This window comes from Panthera leo, chromosome C1, assembly GCF_018350215.1.
Source record: "Panthera leo isolate Ple1 chromosome C1, P.leo_Ple1_pat1.1, whole genome shotgun sequence".
Taxonomy (NCBI): domain Eukaryota; kingdom Metazoa; phylum Chordata; class Mammalia; order Carnivora; family Felidae; genus Panthera; species Panthera leo.
The window spans coordinates 209,248,436-209,274,707 of NC_056686.1; the positions used below are offsets into that span (position 1 = coordinate 209,248,436).

The 26,272-nt window shown below is 37.1% G+C and overlaps 1 protein-coding gene across 5 annotated transcripts in view; it reads left to right on the forward strand.

Annotated features, from left to right (window-relative positions):
* Positions 1-26,272, forward strand: part of AGFG1 (ArfGAP with FG repeats 1) — a 72,846-nt gene that overhangs the window by 32,295 nt on the left and 14,279 nt on the right. For 3 of the 5 annotated variants that reach the window (XM_042950359.1, XM_042950360.1, XM_042950358.1), the window contains exons 3-7: positions 10,791-10,906; positions 14,159-14,321; positions 15,324-15,477; positions 22,960-23,079; positions 25,338-25,547. In XM_042950359.1, the coding sequence (XP_042806293.1) occupies positions 10,791-10,906; positions 14,159-14,321; positions 15,324-15,477; positions 22,960-23,079; positions 25,338-25,547 (763 nt within the window). Of the gene's footprint in view, positions 1-7,029; positions 7,756-10,790; positions 10,907-14,158; positions 14,322-15,323; positions 15,478-22,959; positions 23,080-25,337; positions 25,548-26,272 lie in introns of those variants that run through there. The other 2 variants (XM_042950362.1, XM_042950361.1) reach the window with 2 other exon arrangements.

Below are 26,272 nucleotides of genomic sequence, written 5' to 3' on the forward strand. Positions count from 1 at the left end.
CAGGCTTGCTTATAATATGCATAACTGTCTTTGGGAATGAGAACGCTGTGCTTTAAGATTTATGAAGGCTTCACAAATTAAGTGTAGAGCAATTGGAACCAAGACACTGGTAGGAGTTTTCTACTCCTTTTTAGATAATGATTCTAAAACAAAGAAGTAAAATTATCTGGGAGGAATTTGTAAACCAAAGAGTAATAAATAGGATTGGCTCCACTTAGACACTAAAAATATATCTCTGTGTTTATAGGCAATAATTTGCAATATAAACTTGGAGTAATTACAACAGTCCGAAACTAGAGTAGGCACAGATCTACAGACTAGATCCTTAGACGTGCTATGATCTTTATATATATTAAGTGTATAAAGTTACTATAAAATAAACACATTTTAGCAGTTAAGTATGGAAGGAATTGGTTATTCAGTAAATGGAAAGTCTGAGTGCTAACTGATGCGGTAGACCAAAATTAATTTCAGAAGTATTTTAGAGTTAAAATTTTAAAGCACAAAGAAAGCAGCAAAAATATAGAAAATGTCTCATAGGATCTCCCTCCAAGATACTTAATCCCAAAGGGAAAAATGGTGACTTTAGTATGAAGAGATCTGGCATATGTCAGTTAACATCACCTAGGAATGGGACTGATTGACATCATGTGTCTCCTGATACAATTCACGGAAAAGGATACAACATCACTTAGGTTGTATTCCTTGCCAAAATGCATAACATAAGTTTAGTCATGAGAAAACCTAAATAAAGGAGCATACTACAAAATAATTGGCCTATACGCTTCAAAGATGTCAAGGTCATGAAAGACAAAGACGCTTGTAGGAACTGTTCCAGATTAAAGGCAGCAGGACAGTTCAGATTCTTTACCCGGTGAACCTTTTTTCCTTTTGTTCTAAAGGACACTATTAAGATAATTGGCTAGTCTGTGGATTAGAGAATAATAAAGTGTAAATTTCCTGATTTAGATAGTTTTGCTTACATTTATATAAAAGAATGTCTTTGTTCTTAGGAGGTAGACATTAGGAAGAGAAGGTTCTAAACCATTTAAAGCCTAGAAAAAATTTTATCTAAAGAGAGCATGATAAAGTAAATGTTAACATTAGAGACTGGGTAAAGGGTATATGGGAGTTCTTTTTTACTATACTTGCAACTTTGCTGTAAAACAAATTATTTTATAACTAAAAAACAAACTGAATTGTAGTGTTTAAGGATTGTAAGCTTGAGGGTAGGTAATAAAAAAACATAAGTGATTACTGTAAAATTTAATAGAAAATATAGCTGACTACTTAACATTTGAACGTGTAAGGACTTTATATGCTAAAAGCAATGGAAAACCACAAAGTAAATATTGATAAATTTAACTATCTAAAACTGGGAAGCTTATTAAAGGCAGCATACAAAATTGAAAGAACAATTGTTTTGTTACCCATACAGGGTAATTTACATAGTCATACTAGTTTGAGAAAGGAGGACAATTGATAATCTTACTTGAAACCAATGTGACTTCACTAATACAATAAATTTTATATTTATAAAGCTTTTTATAATTGACAAAGCGTATTCATGAATAACGTGTGTTTAGGTTTGGGGAGTGCTTACCAAGCTCTCATGCTTTGCTGAAGGAACAAAGGGGGAAGACTCCCTCCCTGCCTTGGAAAAACCACAAAATAAAGACAGAAAACACATAGCTTATTGGACCAGGAATGGACAGCTAACCCTGGGGGCCAGTGACTAATCTGATCCTCCCTCTTATAAGAAACTGAATTAAGGTTCACAGAGGCTGGATTCAAATGATGAATCACTTAAACCAAAAAGACAGGATGTACTTGGGCCATGTGCAGTCTTAACAAGTTAAACAGAAAAAAAAAAAAAAAAAAGTGTACTAAGATGAGCAAGAGCAGGCATTTAGACATAGTGTGAGAAGCAAAAGTGATCAACTGTGTGTTTGGGGGGGTGGGGAGGAGAGGGGCTTAGGAAACAGATTCTCAGACTACCTAGGTCCCAAATGGCTTTTTCTGTTTGCAGCTCAGTTTCCCCTAAAGTTTTTGTTTTCTTGGTGTTGCTGTATGCTTCCTTGTTTTATCTGAACGAGCGTGGCTGGGTTTTTTGTTCTTTGCAACCTCTCTGGAACACGATTTGACATTAGAGATGTTAAGTGAAATCAGGCATGGGAGTGTGCTGTGCATTGCGTATACTGCCCTTTACTAAGTTGCACGGTAAGTTTCTGAATTACAGCTACTGGTCTCCTGCACAAACTGCAGATTCTTGCAAGTAGGTTTTACTGCTCTTACCACTGCATTTAATTTCTCTCTAGTGTTTGAGTATTTGCTGCTTTTATCTCTTCTATTTGTTTGTACTTGTCAGTTATGTAGAAAACAAGTGTCAAATACATTAATCCTTACCTGAAACTTAACTCTGGTACTTTTTCTCCTTTATTCACTAGTGAATGGGTCCATAGAATAAACTGGCCCTTACATAGTCCTCATTCTTGGAAAGTACTTCCTCCAGGGAAAGGCTTCTTTCATGTTAGTTTCATCTCTGTTACTCCCCATACACATTATAAAACCTGCCTCAACAGCAGGCTTTTATTTATTATATCCTATTGAAATCGTTATTACTTTTGGGTGCTGGGATGGTATCATAGAACGTCCATGGTTGCAGTTAAAGTCAGGGGTTGGCAGACCTTTTTGGTAAAGGGTCAGATAGTAAATATTAGGTTCTGTGGACTGTACCGTCCTTGTTGTAACTACCCAACAAAGCAGCATAGACAGTAGGTAAACGAGTGGGCGGGACTGTGTCCCAGTGAAACTTCAGCTGCTAACACACACCAAAGGCCAGATATTAGCTTGTGAGGTGTGTTTTGCTAGCAACCTCTGGTCTAGACAGAATGTGAGAATTCGCATCAGTGAATTTATTACTTCTGCATAAATAAGTTAGTATGCTAAGTGTTCTAGGTCAGCCTGTATATTTCAGATGGAACTAAGGGAAAAAAGAATTTCTTAAGTACCTATATTTCAACACTGTTAGGAAGTTGCTTTCGTTCATGTGCTAGGTGATTTTTTTAGTGTCTGTTATGTGTCAGGCTCCGAGAATACAAATAGTGGTGAATCAGAGAAGGTTCCTGCCTCGTGAGTTTTACATTTAGAAGCTGTGAGATAAAGGGCATGAAAATAATATGTTGTAGTAACGTACAGGTGAGGTTTGGTGTGGGAGATGTTGCCCCCCACCGTGGGATTGGCTTTTGAGGGAAGACTTTCTGAGGAGGCCTGTGTGGCCTGGAAAGAGTAATGATAGTAAAGGAGTCTGGAGAGGTAATCAGGGGTTGGCTCCTTTGGGGCCTGAATAGGTGAAGAATTTGATTTTTATGTTAAGGAAGCCATTATAAGGTAGTTTATGCTTAGATTAAAAACAAAAACCCTAAGATTAAATAAATTGGATTTGATGGAAGTCTTGCTCCCTCATGTATCCATTTATATGTCTGGTTCACAAAGGCTCTGGTGCCTTAGTGATCTGCACATAAAGCTTGTGTGTGCCCGTTTTCAGTGAATCAGTTGCATAGGTTCTAATTCTTGCACATTTTTTAAAACCAAATTTTAAGATGGACTATAACATACAGTCTGAAAAAGATACATGGAGAACTGTTTCTCTTGCATAAGGTGTATGGGTAGTGTCTTTTTTTCCCTAAGCGTTATTGATACACATCCTTCAGATAGGCTATAACTGGGAAATACCGATCAGTCTAGAAATATGAGCACAGTCATGCTAATGGAGGCTGGATGAATGTAGGAAATGCTAATAATGTACTTTTCAGTATTTAACTTGGGTCATGACATATATTTGGGATATTTTTCTGATTTTGGATGTTTAGGGCAAATTAAAGCAAAAACCTGATTGTTTTTTCTTTTAGCGCTAAATAATATGTTGCTGTTACATGGTATCTCTCTAGAGAGCTTTTAATTGTATTTCTGTTCGTATTTTTTTCTGTGTAGTTTTTCTTTGTGCTTTCAAAGAGTGGATGTTTGTTACTTGTTCATGAATTTTTCAATTCTGAGGCCTCCAGTTATTTGTTTCTGTATTTTATGGGCAGTACTAGCAAGTGCTGCGATTGTATCTTAGGGAGTCAGTAACCCTCCACCTCTCCACTAAGGAGTGAGGGCAAAATAGTCTGAAATCTGGCTGGATATATGTAGATGGATTTAATGAAAAAAGGTTCTTTAATTCCAGAGCATCTTTCTGTCATTTCCTTCTTTTATTAACTTTATATATTTATTTTGAGAGAGAAGAGAGGCAGAAAGAGCAGGAAAGAGAGAAATCCCAATCATGCTCTAGGCTCGAACTCAGAAGCCATGAGATCATGACCTGAGCCAAAATCAAGAGTTGGATGCCCAGCTGACTGAGCCACCCAGGCACCCCCTCCTTTTCTTATTTTTTATCTTTTTACCTAGAGGTTGCAAACAGAGTCCAGTCACAATGTTTATTCTTTATCCTTTTTATGAAAACAAGGGTTTGTCAGAATAAAGGTAAATTGCCACTCACACAAATTTCTGCTTTGTTTTGCTGTCCCTGAGAGGATTAGGAAGCTGTAATCTCTACCCTTATCTATTTTCCTTCTCAAGCCTGGTGCAGCACCCTTTCCTTATCCTTCCTTTTTTTATATGAGCAATTGAGAATTAGTATGGATGTTTCCTATCTTTGGCGTCCGTAATTGAGTTTGTGAAATTGCTTGCACCACATGTATTTATTATCGTGATTTAGGTGCTGTGCTGGATGGCTTCCATCTGCCCTTCTAGCTCTGGTCTTTACCCTGCTCTGGCTCCAGGCTGCTCATTTGTCTGGATACACAGATGGGCCTTCTTGACTCTTGGCTTCCAGTTGGGTTGAGCTGATGGGGGAACATTGTCAAAGCAAGAAAGGAAGGAGGGAGAGGTTAAAATACTTACTTTCTTCTTCCATGTGGGATTTCTTGTCTCCTTTCTGCATCCTTCCATTGAAGGTCAGACTCCCATCAATTAGCCCTCTTCGTCTTAAGGTTACCTCTTCCTCTCCTTCCCCTGCCAGTGGGTGGGGTTGAGCTGTTACGAATGAGGGGGAACAGTATTCTCACGTGTGAGTTCCTTACAACCTGCCTGTGCTTTGTAAATAGTCTATTAAACTTTCTTTCAAATTTTTTGAATTGAGCATGCCACCTGTTTTCTATGGCAACCCTGACTGATACTTTAAAGTATTTTAGATTATGTCAGTGGCTATTTTGATTACAATTCTAAAGTGGATTTGCACTAGAATAAGGAAAAAACTATTTTGAAAATTTCACAGGCTTATTCTTGTTGGCTGATGTGTAATTTTAAAATAAATAAATGATAGGGGCACCTGGGTGGCTCAGTTGGTTGAGCGTCTGACTTCAGTTCAGGTCATGATCTCTTGGTTCGTGAGTTTGAGCCCCGCGTCGGGCTCTGTGCTGACAGCCCAGAGCCTGGACCCTGCTTCAGATTCTGTGTCTCCCTCTCTCTCTCCCCCTCCCCTGCTCACACTCTGTCTCTTCTCTCTCTTTCTCAAAAATAAATATTAAAAAATTGTTTTAAAAAAATGATAAATGAAGTGTGTTTTTCAGCATTACCGGTATATTTATTGAACACTTAATGTGGCACAACCCATTATTTTAAGCAATGTGGGGAATTCGAAAGTAAATGAGACACATGCGCAGTAATTCAAATATGAGGCAATTGGTAATGAGCCTCATGTAAAACATACAAAGTGCTATAGAAGTTTGGAGGAGGGAGTTGTGTTTTTCTTTTTTTTTAAATCAAGACCACTTTGATTCTGTCTGCAGCAGGATAGAAGGGAGACCCATAGTTTCCTGTGTTCCTGAGGGGACCTACTTCCCAGTGCTTGCTTACCTCATTATTCCATAACCCACCTCTGAGAGTAATAATAACTGGTACTAGTTAAAGTTCATTATGTACCCCTGTTCCGGAATGGAAACCGCCCCCCCTCCCCCCTACTAACTCCTTTAACCCTTCCACCATCCCTGTGAAGCAGGTTCCATTACTGAACAGAATTGGGATTCAAATTCGGGCTGTCTGGTTCCCCTTGTCCAGGCTCTGAACTACCCCAACCATCACATTATTCTATAATTAGAACTGATTATCCACCTCCCTAAAAGAGATTATCAACACCAATTCCGTCATGAGTGCAGTTCTTTCAGATGATGGCTTTTAGGTATCATTCTTGCTCCTCAGTGGTGTTTCTGGTCCCCCAGCACCATGTTTCTCGTGCCAGTAGATTTTGTCACCTGCTGTGGCTTCTTATTGCAGTCATACCCCTCATTCGTTTTAGATTTTAGCCCCTTATGTAATGTCTTTTTTCTCCTAGTGTTAATCATTTCTTCTAGTCTCACTGTCCGCATAGATAATCCACATGATTATCATAATAATAGATAATTTGGCCTCCTGAATTCCTCGACCTCCTACCTCCAATAATCCTTCATCTTATTTTAGACTTTTTATTTATCAATAACTGAATCACCTCTCAGAGTTCAAGTTGAAGCATCCTGGTCTCTGGCCACCTCCACTTCTCTCTTCCCAGCTCATTCCCTCTTAATTTCTAAATCCCAACAATTGTGGCACAGCCATCAGGACTGCAGCCCACTGAGGCTAAACTTCTTGGCCATCATCCTCACCATATCTTTGTTTTTCTTACCTTAGATTTCATGGTCTGTTATAACCATTCCTTTTTAACTTGTCGTATTTTACCTTGAAAGCCGTCGTCACTCAACTACTTTGTACCTAAATAGGCAGATGAGGCTGGAGGCAAACACAACTATTAAGACTAATTCACTTTACTACTCATCTCCATGAGTCCTCAGTGCTGCTTGCTGTGTTAGTAATTCACTCTCCCACTCTCCTTCAGCTTTGAAAAACTGTTCCTTTTCAGGTGATCCTGTTTATTATTTTACTAACGGAACAAAAGGAACAAAAAGAACTGTATGCTTTTCTTTCAGCAAATCTAGAAACCTGAAAGAGCAATTTTAGTAGAATGGTTGAAACAGAAGCCAGCTTTTCAGGGATGAAAATATGAATCGGTCTCAAAGAGATTGACATTGTGTTTTCCCGGATGTGTCCCTGGAACACTGTCTCTGTTAAATGAATCTTGCCCGATACCAGGATTAGTGATTTCATAATTTTGAGAAATAACCGGAAACTGTATGTAGTATATGTATGGAAAGAAAGTTTCCATTTGCTGGCCTAGATTTTACTAACGCACCAGTTTGCAAACCTTGACCAATTTCACAGTCCCCCAAAGGGTTTGCTGAAACACACATTGCTGGGCACCACCCCTTGAGGTTCTGATTTCGTAGATCTTAAGTGGGTCCTGAAAGTTTGCATTTACAAGTTCTTAGGTCACCTTGATGCTGCGGATCCAGGGACTTGGGAAATCCATTTTGAGAGCCGCTTGGCTTAGGTACAACTTAAGCTGACATGAGTGGCAGGTATGGTTAGGATCTTGAGCAATAATAGGAAATAGCTATTATGGGGCAACATAGTGAGAAATAAGAACTAAAGATTTTTCCTGTCAGAGAGCAGGGACAGAGAACTGCAACAGTACAGAAGTTTGAGTGATACCCACTGGCTGCTGCTGTCAGATGCCTGTAAAGTCTACCGCCAAGCACTTCATCTTCGCTTCGCATCCCCGTGATGAATGAGTGCCAAGACAGTAACTCGGGGATGTGTCGTCAGCCCATCTCCTTTTTGTTTGTATGTTTATTTGTTCACTGTTTGTTTTCAGTTAGAAAAAGTTACATGTGGGTGGCTCAGTCGGTTGAGCGTCCGACTTGATTTTGGCTTGAGTCACGATCTTGTGATTTGTGAGTTCCGAGCCCCACTTCAGGCCCTGTGCTCACTGCACAGAGCCTGCTTGGGGTTCTCTCTCTCCTTTCTCTGCCCCTGCCCTGTGCTTGCATGCGCTCTCTTTCTCTCTCTCTAAATAAATGAACTTTAAAAAAAAAAAAAGTTGTATATGATAGTTCTTAGGAATTTTTAGCGCGCAAAGACTAAATGTCATGAAGTGTCCTGAACTAATTGTGTCAGTTACGGTTAATAATTCTTTGGCTTTGGGCAAATAATTACCATGTCTGTTGTTTTCTCATTTGGGACTTTTTGAGAGAGAAGAACTAGAAACTTCCAATCCCTCCTTTATAAATGTAATTGCACAGCCACAGAATCTTTCAAAATTAAATTTTCGGAGAATCATCAGTCAGGTTTCTAAGGAGAGTCCCATGTGGTTCTTTTTAAGTTGCTAAATAGTCAGTGGGGAAACTGGCCCTGTACAGGGTTGACAGCATTTCTGGCAGTAAGTTGCATTACCATTTCTGGGTGTACTTCTTGGGCTTTGCCACTGTACTGCTTTGTGCCTTAGCCTAGGGCTCATGTGTGTCACCTACACTGCCTTAATGATGTTACAGTGTCTGCACTGAGCCTGGAGTAGGAGGGAAAACAAGAAAACAAGAAAAATTGTTTTGAAGCATGATTGGGGTACGGAGAGAGGAAGAGGGCAAGTCCTTCTTCTGGTTCTTCTTTCTCTCTTTGCCATTTCAGTGAGCAGGTACGATTGAGAGGAATGCTGCTTTTTATTTATTCTCTGATTCCTCGAGTTTTGGGGGGCTTTTTGAAGCTGGATACTGTGTGCTTTTCACAGTGTCATAATTGGTTAATTTTTTAAATGATACAAGTTTGGAAGCTTGTGGACTGGTTTCTTGTAGCTTTACTGAGGAATAATTAATTAAAATAACTTGGATATATTCAGAGTGTACAATTTTGATGAGTTTTGACCTATGTGAAACCATCACTATAGTAATAGGACAGCATACATTTTCATTATCGCGAAGAATTTTTTTGTGCCCGTTTGTAATGTTTGCACTAATCTGCTTTCTGTCACTATAGATAAAGTTGTGCTTTGTAAAAGTTAAATGAGGGGGGGTCATACAGTATGTACTTTGGAGGGGAATCTGACTTCTCCACATGTAGTTGCTTGTATCAATAGTTTATTCCTTTTCATTGCTGAAGAGTATCCTGTTTGGATATTCTAAAATTGATCCATTCAACCTGTTGATGAACCCATTTGGGTTGTTTTCACTTTGGAGTTATTATCATTTGTAAAGCTGCTGTGAACATTGGTGTACAAATCTGAGTGTAGACAGGTTTTTTCTTTCTGTTGGGTAAATAACTTAGAAGGCATGGCTGGGTTATATGGTAGGTGTATATTTAACTTTTAAGTAACTGTAAACTGTCTTCCAGAGTGATTGTACCTTTTTAACCTTCTTGAGAGTTCCAGTTGTTCCAAACACATGATATGGTCTTTTTATTTTGGGCCTTTTAGTGGTATCTGTGGGTGCCTGTGTAGTGGGTCTCAGTGCTGATACTGGGCTGCTGTGTATATCTTTCATGAGGTGTCTGTTCATCTTCCCTGCCCACTCTTACTGGTTTTTTATAGTTGAGTTTTAAGAATTTTTAAATGTATTTTGGATTCAAGTTGCTTTAAGTTCCTATCACGTTAGATCACAAAATCTTAACACATTTTGCAAATACTTTTTATCAGTTGGCTTCCCTTTTCATTTTTTCTTTTTAAGTCTTTTGAAGAGCGATAGTTTTGGGTTGTTTTTTTTTTTAAGATTTTTTAAGTAATCTCTACACGTGACACGGGACTCGAACTCACAACCCCAAGATCGAGAGTCATATGCTCTACTGACTGAGCCATTGAGGTGCCCTGAAGACCAAGTTTTATTTTTATTTATTTATTTTAACTTATTTTTATTTTTTTATTTTAGAGTGTGAGTGGGGCAGAGGGAGGGAGAGAGAAAGAGAGAGAGAGAGAGAATATCTTAAGCATTAAGAATATCTAAGCACAGAGCCAGACTTGGGGCTTGATCCCACAACCCTGGGATCATGGCCTGAGCCGAAATTGAGTTAGACACTCAACCGACTGAGCCACCCAGGCACCCCCAAGAAGAGTAGCTTTAAATTTTGAAGTCCATGTTATTAATTTTTTTCTTTATAGTTCTCTGCTCTTTGTGTTCTGTTTGAGTTCTGCATCATTTCATTTCTTTGGTTTTTTTCTAAAATGTTAAATATCTTAGATTCTTATTTTTTAGCCATTAGTGGGAAAAAGCATGGGAGGTACTTATAAAGCTAGAGTTGTATCTGCCTTGTGTTTTTGTTATTATTATTATTGTACTTTAAGCTCAAATTATGTATGATTCTAGTACTTTTTATTTGTTTTTGTTGTTGTTGTAGATTTTTTTTGTTTTTTTGAGTAACCTCTTCATCCAACATGGGGCTCAAACTCACAACCCCAAGATCAAGAGTCACATGCTCTACGAACTGAGCCAGCCAAAGCGCCCTATTTTGGTTGATTTTTAAATTTGTCAAAGATCCATGAAATTGCTCCTGGTCTAATTCCTCTGTTTTATGGGGTGAGGGAACTGAGGTTTATCAAGGTAACACAACTTTGCTCATGGCTTACAGTTTAAGATCATTCCAAGACCAAAAAGGCCCAGATCCATTCAAATCCCATTTCCCTATGAGGTGTTATTCTTTATGATGCTGTTGCTAAGATTTTACTGCATACTGGAATATATTAAAATAAATTTAGTTCATTCTTTGTGGTAATATTCTCATTGAAAGCAGTGGTATTAAGTAGGTTAGCTTTTTGAAAGAATCATAATTTTCCCTTAAAATTTCATTAAGTGAAGATGTTGAATTTAACACTTTTGTTTTTTTAATTCTTTCCAAAGGTCTGTAAACAGATTTGGCTAGGATTATTTGATGATAGATCTTCAGCAATTCCAGACTTCAGGGATCCACAAAAAGTGAAAGAGTTCCTACAAGAAAAGTATGAAAAGAAAAGATGGTGAGTGAATAGTTTGTATTTAGAACAAAGGCTCCCAAAAATCACATTAATTATGGGTAAGATTAATCTGACATAAGGAAGGAAGAAAGGATGGAAAGAAAGAGATAGTTATATAGGAAATAAGGAAATAGGTATGTAGGTAGATAGATACTCCTTATATTTGGGCATTTTATTGGATTTGGTTTCGAAAAGCCTTGACTCTACTTAAGTCATCTGTGCCCAGCAGCAGCCGGTTCCTTATTCCCAGGCCTCCTACCCTTTTTGGAAAGCGAAGGATCCTTCCTTCTAATCCTTCTCTAGCCCTGCTAGCTTCTCAAGACATTCTAGTTTCATATAGCCTCTTTTCTTAAAATCTTCATTCATTTTGCAAGTATTTATTTAGTATCTTTTATATACTAAGCAGTATGCTAAAGCTCTTGTGTAGTAATCCATCCACATAATTGCATTTTGTGGTAGGTCTTTGCCCAAAATATCCTCACTTCTCACCCAAGAAATGATTTTACTCCCTGGTTAAGAAGAGAGCGTTTATGCTCCCCTAACTAAATCCATCAGATGTCAATTTTTAAAAAGAAGTTAAAACAGGCTGGACATATGGCTAGTACAGCCCTTTAAAAAGCATAGCAGGAAATGTGTCTGTAAAGCTACTGTTCAACTACCTTGGACTCTTCATGTTTAGTTATATGAGCACGATTTAATTCAATTTATTAAGACCTATTATTCAGTAGTGTATATTTCCTTCTTGGGGGCTTAAGAAAATAAAGGAGAGAGTCACAATAGAGGGAATAGATAAGGTGGAAGTGAATGGCTTAACCCCGGGAATACTGAAGGACTACTTGGCTGTGGGTTATAGGTGAGATATCTCCGCCTTCATTCAGTGAGCAACAGAGAGAAGTTGCTTTAATTCGTTTCCTCTGCAAACTCTGTATTCTTAACTGTTCTCGAAAGGAGACTTCTTTTTGCCAGGCAGGATCAGCTGTAGCGCAGGCTACATTTAGCAGCACTAGGTAGTGTTAGGTATGAATGCAGATAAAAGCATGCTCGTAAAATTTTAGTTCAAGAAAGAAGAAAATCTTTGAGGGTGGGCTGATAGTAGAAACACGGTGGCATAAAGGAGTCTCTTAAAATGAAGTATGTGATTAACTTTCTGTCCTTTCAGTTCTTAATTTCCAAGACCTTGTATCCTATACTAAAACCTTTCTCCATACATAGCTATAGCCTAATTTTTTATTTTCCCAACAGTTTTACCAACTCAGCAAGTTAGTTTGAATAGAACTTAGCTAAGATTTTACATAGTTTATCTTCATTTAGCAAAAGAAAGTGTGTATGAGTAAGAGTTGTTAGATTTAAAACCATAAATTTCCATCCCTTGCATTTATAATGATGATGATGGTCGTGATGATGATAAATTATTAATTCAAACTATAACTCAAGTAACTGTAAACCTCAAATAATTACAATTTGTGTTATTTTTCTGTCCTGAGAAACAGGATAGTAATAGCAAGAATAATACAGTTACAAACTTGAATGCTCGGCATGTAGAGGGAGTGACCAGCATTCAGGTGGACCAGGTTCTGTGGATTTTAAGCACTTGCACATACCTGTGACATGTAACGAGAGAGCAGTGCAGTGGGTTTTTAACATGATATAAGCACTGTCCAAATGCAGTCTCCCTGAAAATCCTCAGTCCAGGCAACTGTATTTAAAACATTGAGACTATTGTTGTCGTAGATCTAAAGGGGTTTTGAGATTGTATGACCAGTTTTCAAACTCACTTCCTGTGCAATACAAGCTTCACTTCTTTACTTTTAGTCAGGTGAGTGTTTTGAACTAAATACAATTATCTGGTTTTATCCTTTGGTAAGACTTGACTGTGCTCAAAAATTGATCCCATCAGTGAATATACCAAGTTACGGCAAAGCAGTTGTATTGTTTGTCACTGTCATAGAATTGAAAATAGCTAACACTTGTGTAGCTAATACATGTGTACCAGGAACTGTTGTAAGTACTTGAAAAATAAATGTTAACTCAGTTATACCTCATAGCAACCATGTCTCCATTTTATAGATGAAAACTCGGAGGCACAAAGGGTTGGGGTAGTTTGCCCTAGGTTTCATAGCTAGGTTTCCAGGGGTAGAGCTGGAACTTTAACTCTGTCTTTAGAACACGTAGGTGCTCCTTAACCACTTTGTTTTCCTGTGTCCCCTAAGTGATCTCGGGGTGGTGTTGGGGAGAAGGGCAGGGTGGGACAAAACCCAGAAATAGAACAAAAACTCTTACGTGATCCTAGCTCTGGAGATTAGCGTTGCCAGTGTTTGGGCATTATGTTCTTACTGCCTCTCTTTAGTTTTCTTCACTCTCTTCCTCCGGTAAATCCTGTACTTACGCGAATGAGATCAAACCTGAAAGACCCTGGAAGTCTTAGGGACATCTTTCCTTGTCCAAACAGAGTGGCTATGCAGTATTCTATTATACAGATGTTAGCATAATCTGCTGAATCTGTTGAATATTTCTCTCCTGATGAATGTTTGATATGTGGCCAGTTCTTTGAAATTATAAAGAGTGCTGTGATAACATGCATGTACATGTATCTGTGTGCACCTATCCAATTAATCCCTAAGGATGAGTTTCTGGAAGTTGTACTGCTGAGATACAACATACCTATTTCTGTATTTTAGCGGGCAGTTACAAAATTTAAAAATTTATGCTCAGAGCAAATGTGAATGATATATTAATTTGCATTTTTATTAGGTTGCAAGTGTTTTCATTTCTGTGTCTCCATTTGGGAATTGTTTCTGCTTATTTAGAAATTGAGTTGTTGATCTTATTCTTCTAGATTTGTAATAGACCTTTGTATTTTAGACTACTAACTGTAATGTAATAGATGCTTTCTCTTTATTTTGCTCTCTTCCCAAATGTTATTCATGATCTTATACTTTAGTTGTTAAAAAGTAGAGTTTTAACTGTTCATCATGATTAACTATAGGCCCTCTGTTGTTAAAAAAGTTATTTATGATATATATTTTTTTAGAAAAATTATAAGTAAATAATTGAAACAAGTTTTGCACATAGTCTGTATCAGCCTGTCTGAGTACTTCAATTAAGTGCAGTCTTAAGCTGTCAATTCTAAGAGGGTTTTGAAATAAGAGTAATGTCGACATAGTCTGACAAGAAATTAAAATTAAGTTTATCGTGTTTTAGTATTCCCTGCAGTTTTCTCGGTTAAGTGCCTGTTGAATTTTTCATATGTTTTAGGTATGTCCCTCCAGAACAAGCCAAGGTGGTGGCATCAGTTCATGCGTCTATTTCAGGGTCGTCTGCCAGTAGCACGAGCAGCACGCCTGAGGTCAAACCCCTGAAGTCTCTTTTAGGAGACTCAGCACCAGCACTGCACTTAAACAAGGGCACACCTAGTCAGGTGAGTGGTCTCCCATCTTCGCAGAGACTTCTGCTCCAGGAGGATTGAGTATCACGGACTTGAGAATTCTTTAGGACAGTAGCTTTATGTCCTAGTGGTCATATACAGCAAGCTAGTGGTTCAGATAGTGCATTCAGAGAGTCTTGGTTAAGTGGTTGGGATGTGCATATTTTTGCTCTTTTTGCTCGAGTTTCTTTGAATGCTCCACAGGTTTGCAAAGGTACACAGAACACTGTTAATAGCTGTCTGTCCTATAGCTACATTTAGTGAAACAGGACTCTGGGGACCATCAGAGTTAGAACAGTATAGGCTCTGTGATGTCCTTTTACAAGAAAGGATTTCTTAAGTAGTAGAATTTTTCCCCTGCCTCATTGTGAAGCATGCTTATCATCGAAACACAGGTGGCTTTGCATTACATGCCTTATTTTAAAAAACTAAACGGGCTGAAGGCTTTTTAGAAGTTGGTGAAAAAGCTTGTGCTTCTGCACTTTGTGACAGTTTTCTGAGCTGTGACCGGTTTGTTGATCTGGCACGACAGCGTTTGTCCTACCCAAGAATGGTTCTGAGGCACAGTACTGTTGGAATTCAAGTCCACCCCTTTTACTGATGCATACGAGGACATCTGGATAAAATTGCTCAGTTGTCACAAGAGGTTTGAGTGAAAGCTGAAGAGAAAGGCACTGTCCCCACATAGAAAGGATGTGTTCTGTGAAAGTCTTATTATTGCTCTCCTAGCAGGACGTCTCGCTTGTGTTCTGAGGTGTAACAGCTGTTACAATACAGCGTTTCTTTGTCTTTGACTCTGTATTTAAAATTGAGAGATGATTTGGGAATAGATGTGGAAAATTGGTGCTTTTCAAAAAATACCAAGGTATTCAAAACTACAAATAAAAGATTATGTAATCTTTCAACTGCCTTTTAAGCTTGGTGAATTGGAAAGAGTGTTACAAAAATGTGGCAGATCTGACTGGAAGCTCTGTATCGTTAATGTGTGGTGTGCAGTCCCCTGTCGTAGGTCGCTCTCAAGGGCAGCAGCAGGAAAAGAAGCAGTTTGACCTTTTAAGTGATCTTGGCTCAGACATCTTTGCTGCTCCAGCGCCTCAGTCAACGGCCACAGCCAATTTTGCTAACTTTGCACATTTCAACAGTCACGCCGGTAAGTGTTTGTTCTCGACAGCTTTTTGCCAGGCACGTGTATTTAGCACCAAGAGACATCCATTCTTTTGAAAACTGAAATATCGGTAAATGTGTTCTGTTGAGGGTGTGGGCCCTCATGGCTGTTGAGCTGTCCTATGTGACTGTGTAGCCGCGGCCTTTTTAATCCCAGAAGAGATTATACTTAATGCCACATGCTGACATGACCTCTTTCCAAAGAAAAATGAAAAGACTTCTCAGTATTTTTTGTTTACCCTTTTAATGTGGAGAATTGCAAATATTCAAACATGACAATATAACCCTCGTGTATTCATTGCTCATGGCTAATCTGGTTTCATTTCTCATTCTTCTCATTTCCTCCTCTTCTACTCTTTCGAAGCAATTTTAGACATAAGAGTTTATCCCTAAATATTTTGTATTTATAAAACAGAAGAACTTTGTTAAACATCACCATTGTAGTGGTATCACTCCCTTAAATAATAGCAGTAACAATAATTATTCATTAGTCACTACTTAAGACTTTCTATTCCACTTCAGACGGACACACACACACACACACACACACACACACACACACACAGTTTATTCAAATCAGGTCTACATGCTACAGTTGTGAGCTACATCACTTACTCTGTGGGTACTTCCTCCATCCCATTTTTCTCCTCTGCAATTTATTTGTTAAGAAATCTGGTTATTTGTCCTGTGGAGTTTTTAGCAGTCTGAATTTGTTGATTGCACCACTGTGGGGTCCCTTAACAGGTTCCTCTGTCCTCCGTATTTTCTGTAAATTGATAGTTGGATCTAGATGCGTCATCCATCACAGGTTCTTTTCTTGAAGGGGGCAAGCCTGCCACTTAAGATTTAAGCACATAATACCAATCGTTTCTGTTTCTATAATGTGAGCTGTTGATGCTCAGTGCCTGGATTCATTATGCAAAATGTTGATATTCTGAATTTATCATCCCTTCATTTATGAGTTGAAATATTTCTTTAAAAATCTTTGATTACCCAATGGTATAGTTAGTATGTGTTAGTATAATATGTTAGTATAATAGAAAGTTAATATGTGATTGATTCTGGCCACATATCAGAATGAGTTGATTCCCTACCACATTTTAATGGTGATCTGTTTTTTTTTTTCTTTCGTATCATTATGAATTCATAGATTTAACATTGGCTACATCTCAAATCTGTTGTCATTATTATCTTTATTTTTTAAATGTTTATTGATTTTTGAGAGAGCACAGTGGGGGAGGGGCAGACAGAGAGATGGAGGGAGACACAGAATCTGAAGCAGGCTCCAGGCTCCAAACTGTCAGCACAGAGCCTGATGTGGGGCTTGAACTCATGAACCATTAGATCATGACCTGAGCTGAAGTTGGGTGATAAACCTACTGAGCCACTCAGGTGCCTGCCCCCATTATTATCTTTATTAATTCTCAAACTATCTCATCTTTAGAGTAGCAATATCTTTAGGTTGGCTGTAGCAGATGTAACTTCTTTTTTACTCTCAGATTTAACATGTTTGTTACAGGGGCGCCTGGGTGGCTCAGTCGGTTAAGCGTCCGACTTCGGCTCAGGTCATGATCTCGCGGTCCGTGAGTTCAAGCTCCACGTTGGGCTCTGTGCTGACCGCTCAGAACCTGGAGCCCTGGAGCCTGTTTCAGATTCTGTGTCTCCCTCTCTCTCTGACCCTCCCCTGTTTATGCTGTGTCTCTCTCTGTCTCAAAAATAAAAAACGTTAAAAAAAATTTTTTTTAACATGTTTGTTACAAAGAGCTTAATGCACTTCACCAGAAATTAGAAATTATGGAGTTTTATTTGTGAATGAATGTAAAAACCTTGCAGTTACCTAGGTAATATTTAAAAATTATTATTTAAGTATAGATGTAGTCATTGGTGTCTCTAATTGTAATAGTAACTAATTGTAATGGACAGAGAAATGGCATAATGTAGTGAAAAGAATGGGCTTTGGAGTTAGAATGAGTCCTTATAGTTGTTTGTTTATGCTTTGTTCTACTTTTTTATAAGGTCTGGTGTAAATGATCTAAAAGCCTACATTGTATTTATATCAGAGATATGTATGAAATACCTTTTGGATGCCAGTAAGCTTTGATGTGCATGTCATAGAAAGTTTATCTAGTATGCATTTGTGAACGGTTGAGTAAGCATCAAACCAAATGTAGAGAGCACTAAAATTAAGAATTAGGTCACTTGTAGCCATTTTATTTGACCATTTGAAACTTTGCTTTATATTTTTGCATGTATGTATAGGGGTATTGGCTAATGTTTATTATTTCTTTGTCGCTGATTTTCTTAACTTTAATTATATAATCAAGAAACACTCAGGACTATCTTTCTAAAACATGTATTTCACTATTTAATGCACATAGCAGAAACCAGTACTTACAGAATTGATTTCCTGTTTGTATTTTTGAACTTATTTTACCTTCTTTTACTCACCTGTGAGATTGTGATGCTGTCCCTTCTTTTTCTTTCAATTTGAGGACTTGGTTTATAGTTGGATCATGATGGTATAAAGTGAATCATATATATATATGTATACTCACACACACACACACACACACACAAAATGTACTGTTTAAGATAGTTTGAAAAATTACGGAAAAGCTGCTCTTTGGCCACATTTCTTTCTAGCAAGCATTAAAGGAACTTTTCTTTTAAATATTCGAGTATTTTCTAAGGGCGTACTGTGGAAGAAAATTACGGTGTAAATTATATATGTTTGTATGTTGCATGTGTTTGATTTAAAAGGGGATTGTAGGGTGGAGAGGATCTCTTTCTTAGCAAAGATTATGCTGAGGAGGGTAAGAAGTCAGGAAGCTGAAGTTGTTGGGCCTGTGGTAGGTTTCCCTTCTCCTGTGTTAGCCGAGCAGCGAAACATCCAGGAAACCTGGAGAGACTCTTTCCCTTCACCTTCCAGGTGGGCAGCCAGGCTCCTCTGACCGCACAGGAGTCTCAGCTCTCTGTTCCCACCTGTTGTTTTTGAATGCTGGCAAAAGGAGCTGGAGAACCAATGAATGTAGAGGGGACCTTCTGTAATTCATGAATAGTTTTCATTTATCTCAGTTTTACACTTGCTGAAATAGGATTTGAAATGACTGATAAGTAAGTACCAAGCTCTTTTGTACATTTTCAGCTTATTTCATGTTTCCCTTGTGTGTTTTTTTTGTCTTTAAATGCAATTTGTGAATATTCACCATTCAGGGAATTAATGCTGTACTCTTCCTTGTAGACTTGTTAGCCAGGCGTGTTTATACGCGTCTACACTGCAGCTGCACGGACTACTTTGTGCCATGATGGCACGCGTCCTTATCAGTAACTCCCTTGGAATTCTCTTTGAAAACAATAGCCATTATTTAATTGTAGAATATGTTAAAAAAAGAAAGAAAAGAAACCTATAATTTTATCAGATTGATAGAGGAAGTAGATCTTAACAATTTGGTCTCTTTTCCACATGTGGTGGAGGTGGTAGGAAAGATGAGTCTGTGAGGCTTTTACTAGTCATGTCGATTAGATCAGGTGGCCTAAGAGGAGTTAGTTTTTTCAGCCTGAAGTTCTTATTTATGAATGCACACTCAAGTCAGCTTTTTTTTTTTAAACTTCATTGGATTCAAGAAGAATAAAATATATACACACACTGCAAGAAGAAGCTAATAGAGTTAGTCATTTATCTCCTCTTTTTCCATTCTTTGTCTTTTTCTCCAGCCTTTGCAAGAACCCTGAATCTTTATTTTTCTGTGTATGGTTCACAAATACAAAGTCATTGACAGCTCAGTTCTCACCCTGAAATTTTCATGTTTTTGTTTTTTTTTAAGAAGTTTTTAAGTGAGAATATTCTCCTGTACAGATTGATACGACAAATGGAACCTTTAATTTCAAATGATAATTATTTAGAAATGCCAATGTGGTTAGCATTATTTTGTAGGGAAACCTGTTATTTTGCAGATCATTTAATGGCTTAAAAGCCAGAAGTCTTCACCCTTCATCTGAACATTCTGGCTGAGATGGTATGTGAGGATATGTATCAGTGGTGAGGTTATTACTGTGTTCAGGAAAAGTCATCTTCTACAGAAATATTTGTGCAGTTAGAAACATGATTAACCTACAGAATTTAATAGTTATTTTGCTTGGTAATAAACTCCACAGCCCTATGAACTGTAAACTGTAATTGATTTTTGTCACACCTTACTGGGGATCTCAAACTTTTGTCTTGCCATCTAGTCAACACAAGTGAGTAATACAATGCAGTGTGGAAGGAACCGTGTGCACAGGAAGGTGTTCTAATCTCCTGTTGCCACATGGTCAGTCAGGCTCAGGATTACTAGATTCACTGATTTTCTTTTAAGAAAAGCAGGAAATCTTGTTTATTTAATGTAAGATGTTGTCTTTTTAAATGTTGGGTTGATGATCAAGAATTTAAACATGTAGGTGAAACAAAGTGTATTTGTCAGCTGTATTCATGATGAAGGCAGTCAGTTTCTATCTCTCATCCCTACGTTTATCTCCCTTTCTCAGGAGTACCTGTTTCTCACTGAAGAGGAAAGACAGTTTCCAGCTAGATTCAGGCTGATTAACTTGGTGCCTTAAATTCTAAACTGAGGTTACTTCTTTGTACTTTAAAAAAAATTTTTTTTAAATGTTTATTTATTTTTGAGAGAGAGAGAGAGAGAGAGAGAGAGAGAGCAAGCGGGGGAGGGGCAGAGAGAGAGCGAGACACAGAATCCCAAGCAGGCTCCAGGCTCTGAGCTGTCAGCACCGAGTCCTACCCGGGGCTCCAACTCAAGAGCCATGAGATCATGACCTGAGATGAAGTCAGACGCTTAACTGACTGAGCCACCCAGGAGCCCCACTTCTTTGTACTTTTTGAGATAAGATTATTTAAAAAGCATCTATTATTGTTTTGTCACATTCCGTTTAGTTTATCTTTCTTTGTATGGTAGTTGCTTGAGGTGGTTCCAGACAGTAATTTTCACATTATTGAATTTATTAGTGTTTAATTTCCAAAGTTGTGGTTACTAAAGTTTCATTCCACGGTACTTAGAAATTTTAAAATTGACCATAACCAGTTGTTGAAGACACTGAATAGATTTAGTGTCTCCATATAAAGACTGAAAGAGGTATTACAAAGTCCTGTTTTGCTGTAATGAATAGATATTTGGTTAATGTGTTTGGTGCTCTGGTTGGAAACACCAGTGTTTATAAATTTGATAAAAATAGACTTGACTAACAAAATGGATTACATTGAACTGATTTCTTAATGATGATGTTTGAAACACGTTAAATGTATATTTCTCCTGTAGTGTTCTAAATATGTTGAAAGTAGAATATATATTATTATAGGCTACTTATTCACTATATTTGAGATTATAAGTGATAAAGCAGCTTAGGGACCCAACTCCTGTTTCTCCAAGGGATAGATGTATTTCATTTGTTCAAGTAAAATTTCAGCCTATAAAGAAATTGAATTTTATCATGGTAATAAGTAAAAACAATAACAAAAGATTTCAGAGTATCCAGAAAATACAGAATTTTTTGTGTTAAGCAGTAAGCAGCCTTTTAATTTAGATACGTCTGTGTGATGTTTGAGAGAGAGGACAAACGTCTTTAGAAAAGGTTTTCAACAGTGCGAGCAGCGATAGGTGTATGTAGGATAGCACTCCACCTGTCACAAGTGCTGGGTGTGAGGACACAGGGAGGGAGGTGTCACAGGTGTCTAGTAAAAGGAGGACTATCTAGTTCAGGTGCGTTTCCCCCTATAGTCATATACCCTTTCGGATATACACAACATAGTAATTACATAAAATGCTGTTAGGTTTTTTTGATCATTTCCCTAGAGTAATGTTTTACTTCATTAGTGGAAAATTTGTTTAGTAACTTTTTTTTCGTTGATGTACAGTTAGAATACATATCCATTGCAAAAGCTTGGTGAACTATAACAATAACAATAAACTATAACTATAGTAAACTATAACAATCTGAAAACTCACCACTACAAGTTAATGAAAATGCAGATTTTCTGTGCATATGATACCATGCTGACAAAATTGGCAGATGAAAATGTATTTGGCACTTTTTGGCCTGTTTATCTTGATATACTTCATCATAAGTATTTTTGAAGAGGACTGTATCTTCTATGTGATTTTTTAAATGGCCGCATTATATTTCTTTGTATGATGTTTCATAATTTAAGCAATCCCTCATTGCTGGCCATGTGAGTTTTAAATTTGTTTTATTATTTTAAAACAAATCATTTAGCTATTAGATGCAGCCATACTCATTTGCAAGATTATTTCTTTATGAAAGCTTTTTGAAGTAGAATTGCCTGCAAAGGATTTAAAGTAGCTGACTTGTACTATGTTGATGGCATTTAACCTTTATCTTTTGGGCATGCTTTTCATTCTTACCACTTAGCATTCTTTTTCTTACATACCAACCACTTCTTATTATATTCTCTATAAAAATCTTAATTCAGCATCTATTGTAGCCTTTAAAAAAAAAACAACCTTTTGAATTGTTGTATTTAGTTACATATTTTAAGTTTAGGGAAGCCTAAAAAATTGTTCTTAGGTTAATGACAAGTGGGAAATACCAGTTGGTCTTTTTCACTGAGTCTGAAGTACACTAATGTCACAAATTTTGCTATTTTCATTTCTCAAATTTTAATATGTATTAAAAATAGCAGGCTTCCCACCCCCCCCCCCCCCCCCCCCGCCTTAAGAGAGCATGAGCAGGAGGGGGCAGAGGGAGAGAGAGAGAATCTTAAGCAGGCTCCATGTCTGACTCGGGAGACCGACTCGGGGCTTGATCTCACAACTATGAGATCATGACCTGAGGTGAAATCAGGAGTCAGATGTCACCCAGTCTCGCCAGAACAGCAGCCTTCGAAGAGAATGTGACTATCTGTGATTTATTTGGCAGTCATGTCCTTGTTAAACATTTAAGTTTTTTCATTTTTACGTGCCATGATGTGAGATGGTTGTAAACTTAGGGAAAAAAAAACCAAAAAGAATATTAATGAAATTTAAACTTCTTTGTATCATTATTTTAGATTCACAAAGCTGATGAATCACTCACCACCATTTTAAATCTGAGTTTCCCAGAATGTAATCTATATCCTACATCTCAGTTTGCTTTACTGTAACTCATATATTTCATGCTCTTAGAGTTTCCTTCAGTAGAGTCACTTTTGCAGTACTATTCCGGAGGTCACTCAGAGGGTATTGTGTACAAATTTATTGTTGTACAAAGTGTTTTGGGAAATTTTTGGCTACCCTTTAATGAATTGTTTGGCATTGGGTTAAATCAGCACTGGCAGGATTTAAAATTGGATTCTGAATGAATTCTCTTTAAAGTAAGTTGTGAAACAGAAACTTCTCATAAGATTCTTAAATTCATTTGTCATATTTTTCATTTATAATTTTCATATTCATTAACATATATTGTTCCTTACCATTTACAGCCCAGAACTCTGCAAATGCAGATTTTGCAAACTTTGGTGCATTTGGACAGTCTAGTGGCTCGAGTGATTTTGGAGGTTTCCCCACAGCAAGTCGCTCTCCTTTTCAGCCCCAAACTCCAGGTAGAGCTTCTCCGCGTCACGCGTAAACGTTTTGACATACAAAACTCTCTACACGTAGTTTAAAAAATTATTCTAAACTTAAATTCTATAATTATTTTATTTAAAAATAGTTCTATCTTACAAAGCTCTGGGGAAACCTGAAATCTTTATTTTTTTCTGTGTTCATCTGGTTTTTTGAACTCCTTGGTGTGTTGTCTAATTCACAGTGTCTGTTCTCTTCCTTTTCCTGCATATGAATCTTCCTTAAATTTCTTAGGCACAGGAGCGTTACAGTCCTCAAAATTTGTTAGGTTCACAGAACACATTGGTTTAGGCTTTGAGTAAAGGAAGCTAATTGATTGCTTCCATAGAAATAAAAACGTAAGTAATTTTCAGGGCAGCAAGCTTGAGACAATAAATATTGTCAGTCTATTAGTCAAGAGTAGATTATTTCACAGTCACTTTAATCAGACTTGGAAGTAGTTTTCTGTGCAGGAATTGGGCTTTGGACAGTGAGTACTCTCCCCTGAACTAAGTATTGTTTCCAGAATCCCGTTGAACCCTTGTTGAGATCTTTGGCTGATGACTTTTCTTTCAACTTTTAACTCTGTGTATTGTCTTATAAAGCCTTTTCTTTCACTTTTCTTTTTTTTTTCTTCTTTAAATTCCATCATTTACATAATTTCTGGCTGTCCAGCATTTAGAATGCTTTCATCTAGCTGCAGTTTTGGTGAATTTACTTCAGCTTTTCCTCTCCAGGCTTCCAACAGTAAGTTGTGTTGTCAAGTAGGCATCTTTTACTGATTTGTATGTTTTATGCTCTTCCATGGATTTTTCGATTATAGAATGTTATTCATCTTTTAATAGTAATCATTCTGAAACTCTCATTTCTGTGTCTTCACTGTTACTAAGCTCAGACTTAGAGAGCACAATAGTGTACAGTAAAAGAGTTGATTTAATAGTTCAGTTTTTAATAATTTGAAATAAATTTCATCATAAAAATTGTGAAAGATTAGTATTGTGTACTATGTTCACCAGCTACTTGTAACAGACCACAGTCTTAAAATACCAACACACACTACTTTTAATTGCAAAGGACTGGAGTTTATTCCTGGAAGAAATTTTATCCATATTTATTTTAGAGTGTCTGAAATACACTGATTGATGGGAAAGTGTTTGTGTTCTCTTTTTTAAATAGGGCTGTATTCTTTCTGCTTTTAAAATATCTGTTAATTGTGCTTTGCTGTTACTTTAATATATAGCTGTAATGTATATACTGTTCTCATTGCTGAAACTAATGTGTAGGTGTGAAGAACTAATACCAACAGTATAGCATCAAAAGCATAAAATGAACTATTCTGGCTTTAGTCTTCTGGTAGTGCTTTAGGAAAGTCTCTGGTAACCAGAACAGTCTTCAAAATCTTAGCAGGATGTACGATAGACCATTAGATGAATTATGATCTTATAAGTCTCAAAAGATTATATATTGTATGCTATAATTTTTATTCCTTGAACTATATAATAGGGTATGATTTTACTGATACTATATATATATTACAATATTATTATGTGGAATTAAATATTAACTCTTCAAGTAAAATAAGTTCCAGAGCTCAAAGACCACTTTTTAAGAAATTGTGGATCAAAACAGTACATCTTAAACATTTTAAATCTCTGCTCTGGGATTTGTTGCCACCAGGTCTCCATTGGAGCTGTAAGAGCTTATAGCATAAAATACTTTGCATCTTGTCGATGGAAATCCGTTTAGGGAGAACTAGTAAAAGGTCATAGTAATATATATGTGTGAGAGAGAGAGAGACAGTGTGTGTGTGTGTGTGTGTGTGTGTGTGTGTGTGTATGTGTATACACATATATATGAATATTAACATATATACATGTAATGTGTATATATACGTATGATGTATTAACATATATATATACACACATATATATATGTATATATGAATATTAAGGTAACTAAGTCTCAAACCCAGCAAGCATGGAATTACTCCTCTATGAATTATAGTCTTCGCTTCAGGGTAGATAATTACACATAGAAATTTGTTACGCTCCATGTTGCCAGGATCTTTGAAAATCTAGTTCCCCAAATTACAGTCATACGTAAATAGAAGATTAAAGTTGAATACCGCTTGCCAGTTGTTAATTCTAAGAATGTAAGATTGCTTATAGAACACTTAAGGAAGAAATGATCATATAATCTATCAAAGGATTTTGGGAAAAGTCTAGAAATTTCAAGTGTTCTGTTTATTCTGTTACAGGTGGAAGTGCTGGATCAGTAAATGCTAATTTTGCTCATTTTGATAACTTCCCCAAATCCTCCAGTGCTGATTTTGGAACCTTCAATACTTCCCAGAGTCATCAAACAGCATCAGCTGTTAGTAAAGTTTCAACGAACAAAGCTGGTCTGCAGACTACAGACAAATACGCAGCACTTGCTAATTTAGACAATATCTTTAGTGCTGGGCAAGGTATTAAGCTTTACACAAAATAAATACAAATTTGTAATAACATAGTCCTCTGAATTCGGTTGTGTTTATTGCAATTTAAGGTTGTTATGCTTTTTTTAGTTGTAAAGAAATTCTGCGTACACTAAATGTTCATGACCATTCGGCACATTTTTGATGTGAAATAATAATAGGTCTTTTGGAAGGCCTAGAAAACTAGGAACTATTTGTAAACTTCTAATTCTAAAAGAAAATAATTGACAAAATTTAATTTTGTCTTAGAAAGCATGCTTCACTGTTCTGAGGCTATAGAGGGCCAGCAAATCCAATTAATAATGCTGACTGGAGCGTTATTTGGTTGTTTTTATAATATATTCATTTTGAGCTATTTTTACTATTAATATTTTGGTATTAAAAGCCATTAGTTTTATAGAATATTTTTATACCTGGTTTTGATCTTAAGGCCAGTATTTTGCCTCTCAGAATGCACAGTGTGGTAGGGAACAGTAGAGGTCTGCTTTTGGACTGGATTCTGCATCCGAATCTCTGTAGCTGTTTTCTCATCTCATCTCATAGGGCAGTAATAGCATTGAGCTCATATGTATTATCACATCTAAGTCATTTAGAACAGTGCCTGGCACATAGTAAGTGCTGTGTAAATGTTTCCTCGTACTACTGTCTCTAATTTTTTTCATGGAAAACCCTGGGAAGATGGTATTATTAATGGATTGTTCTCATTAGGTCTGGCA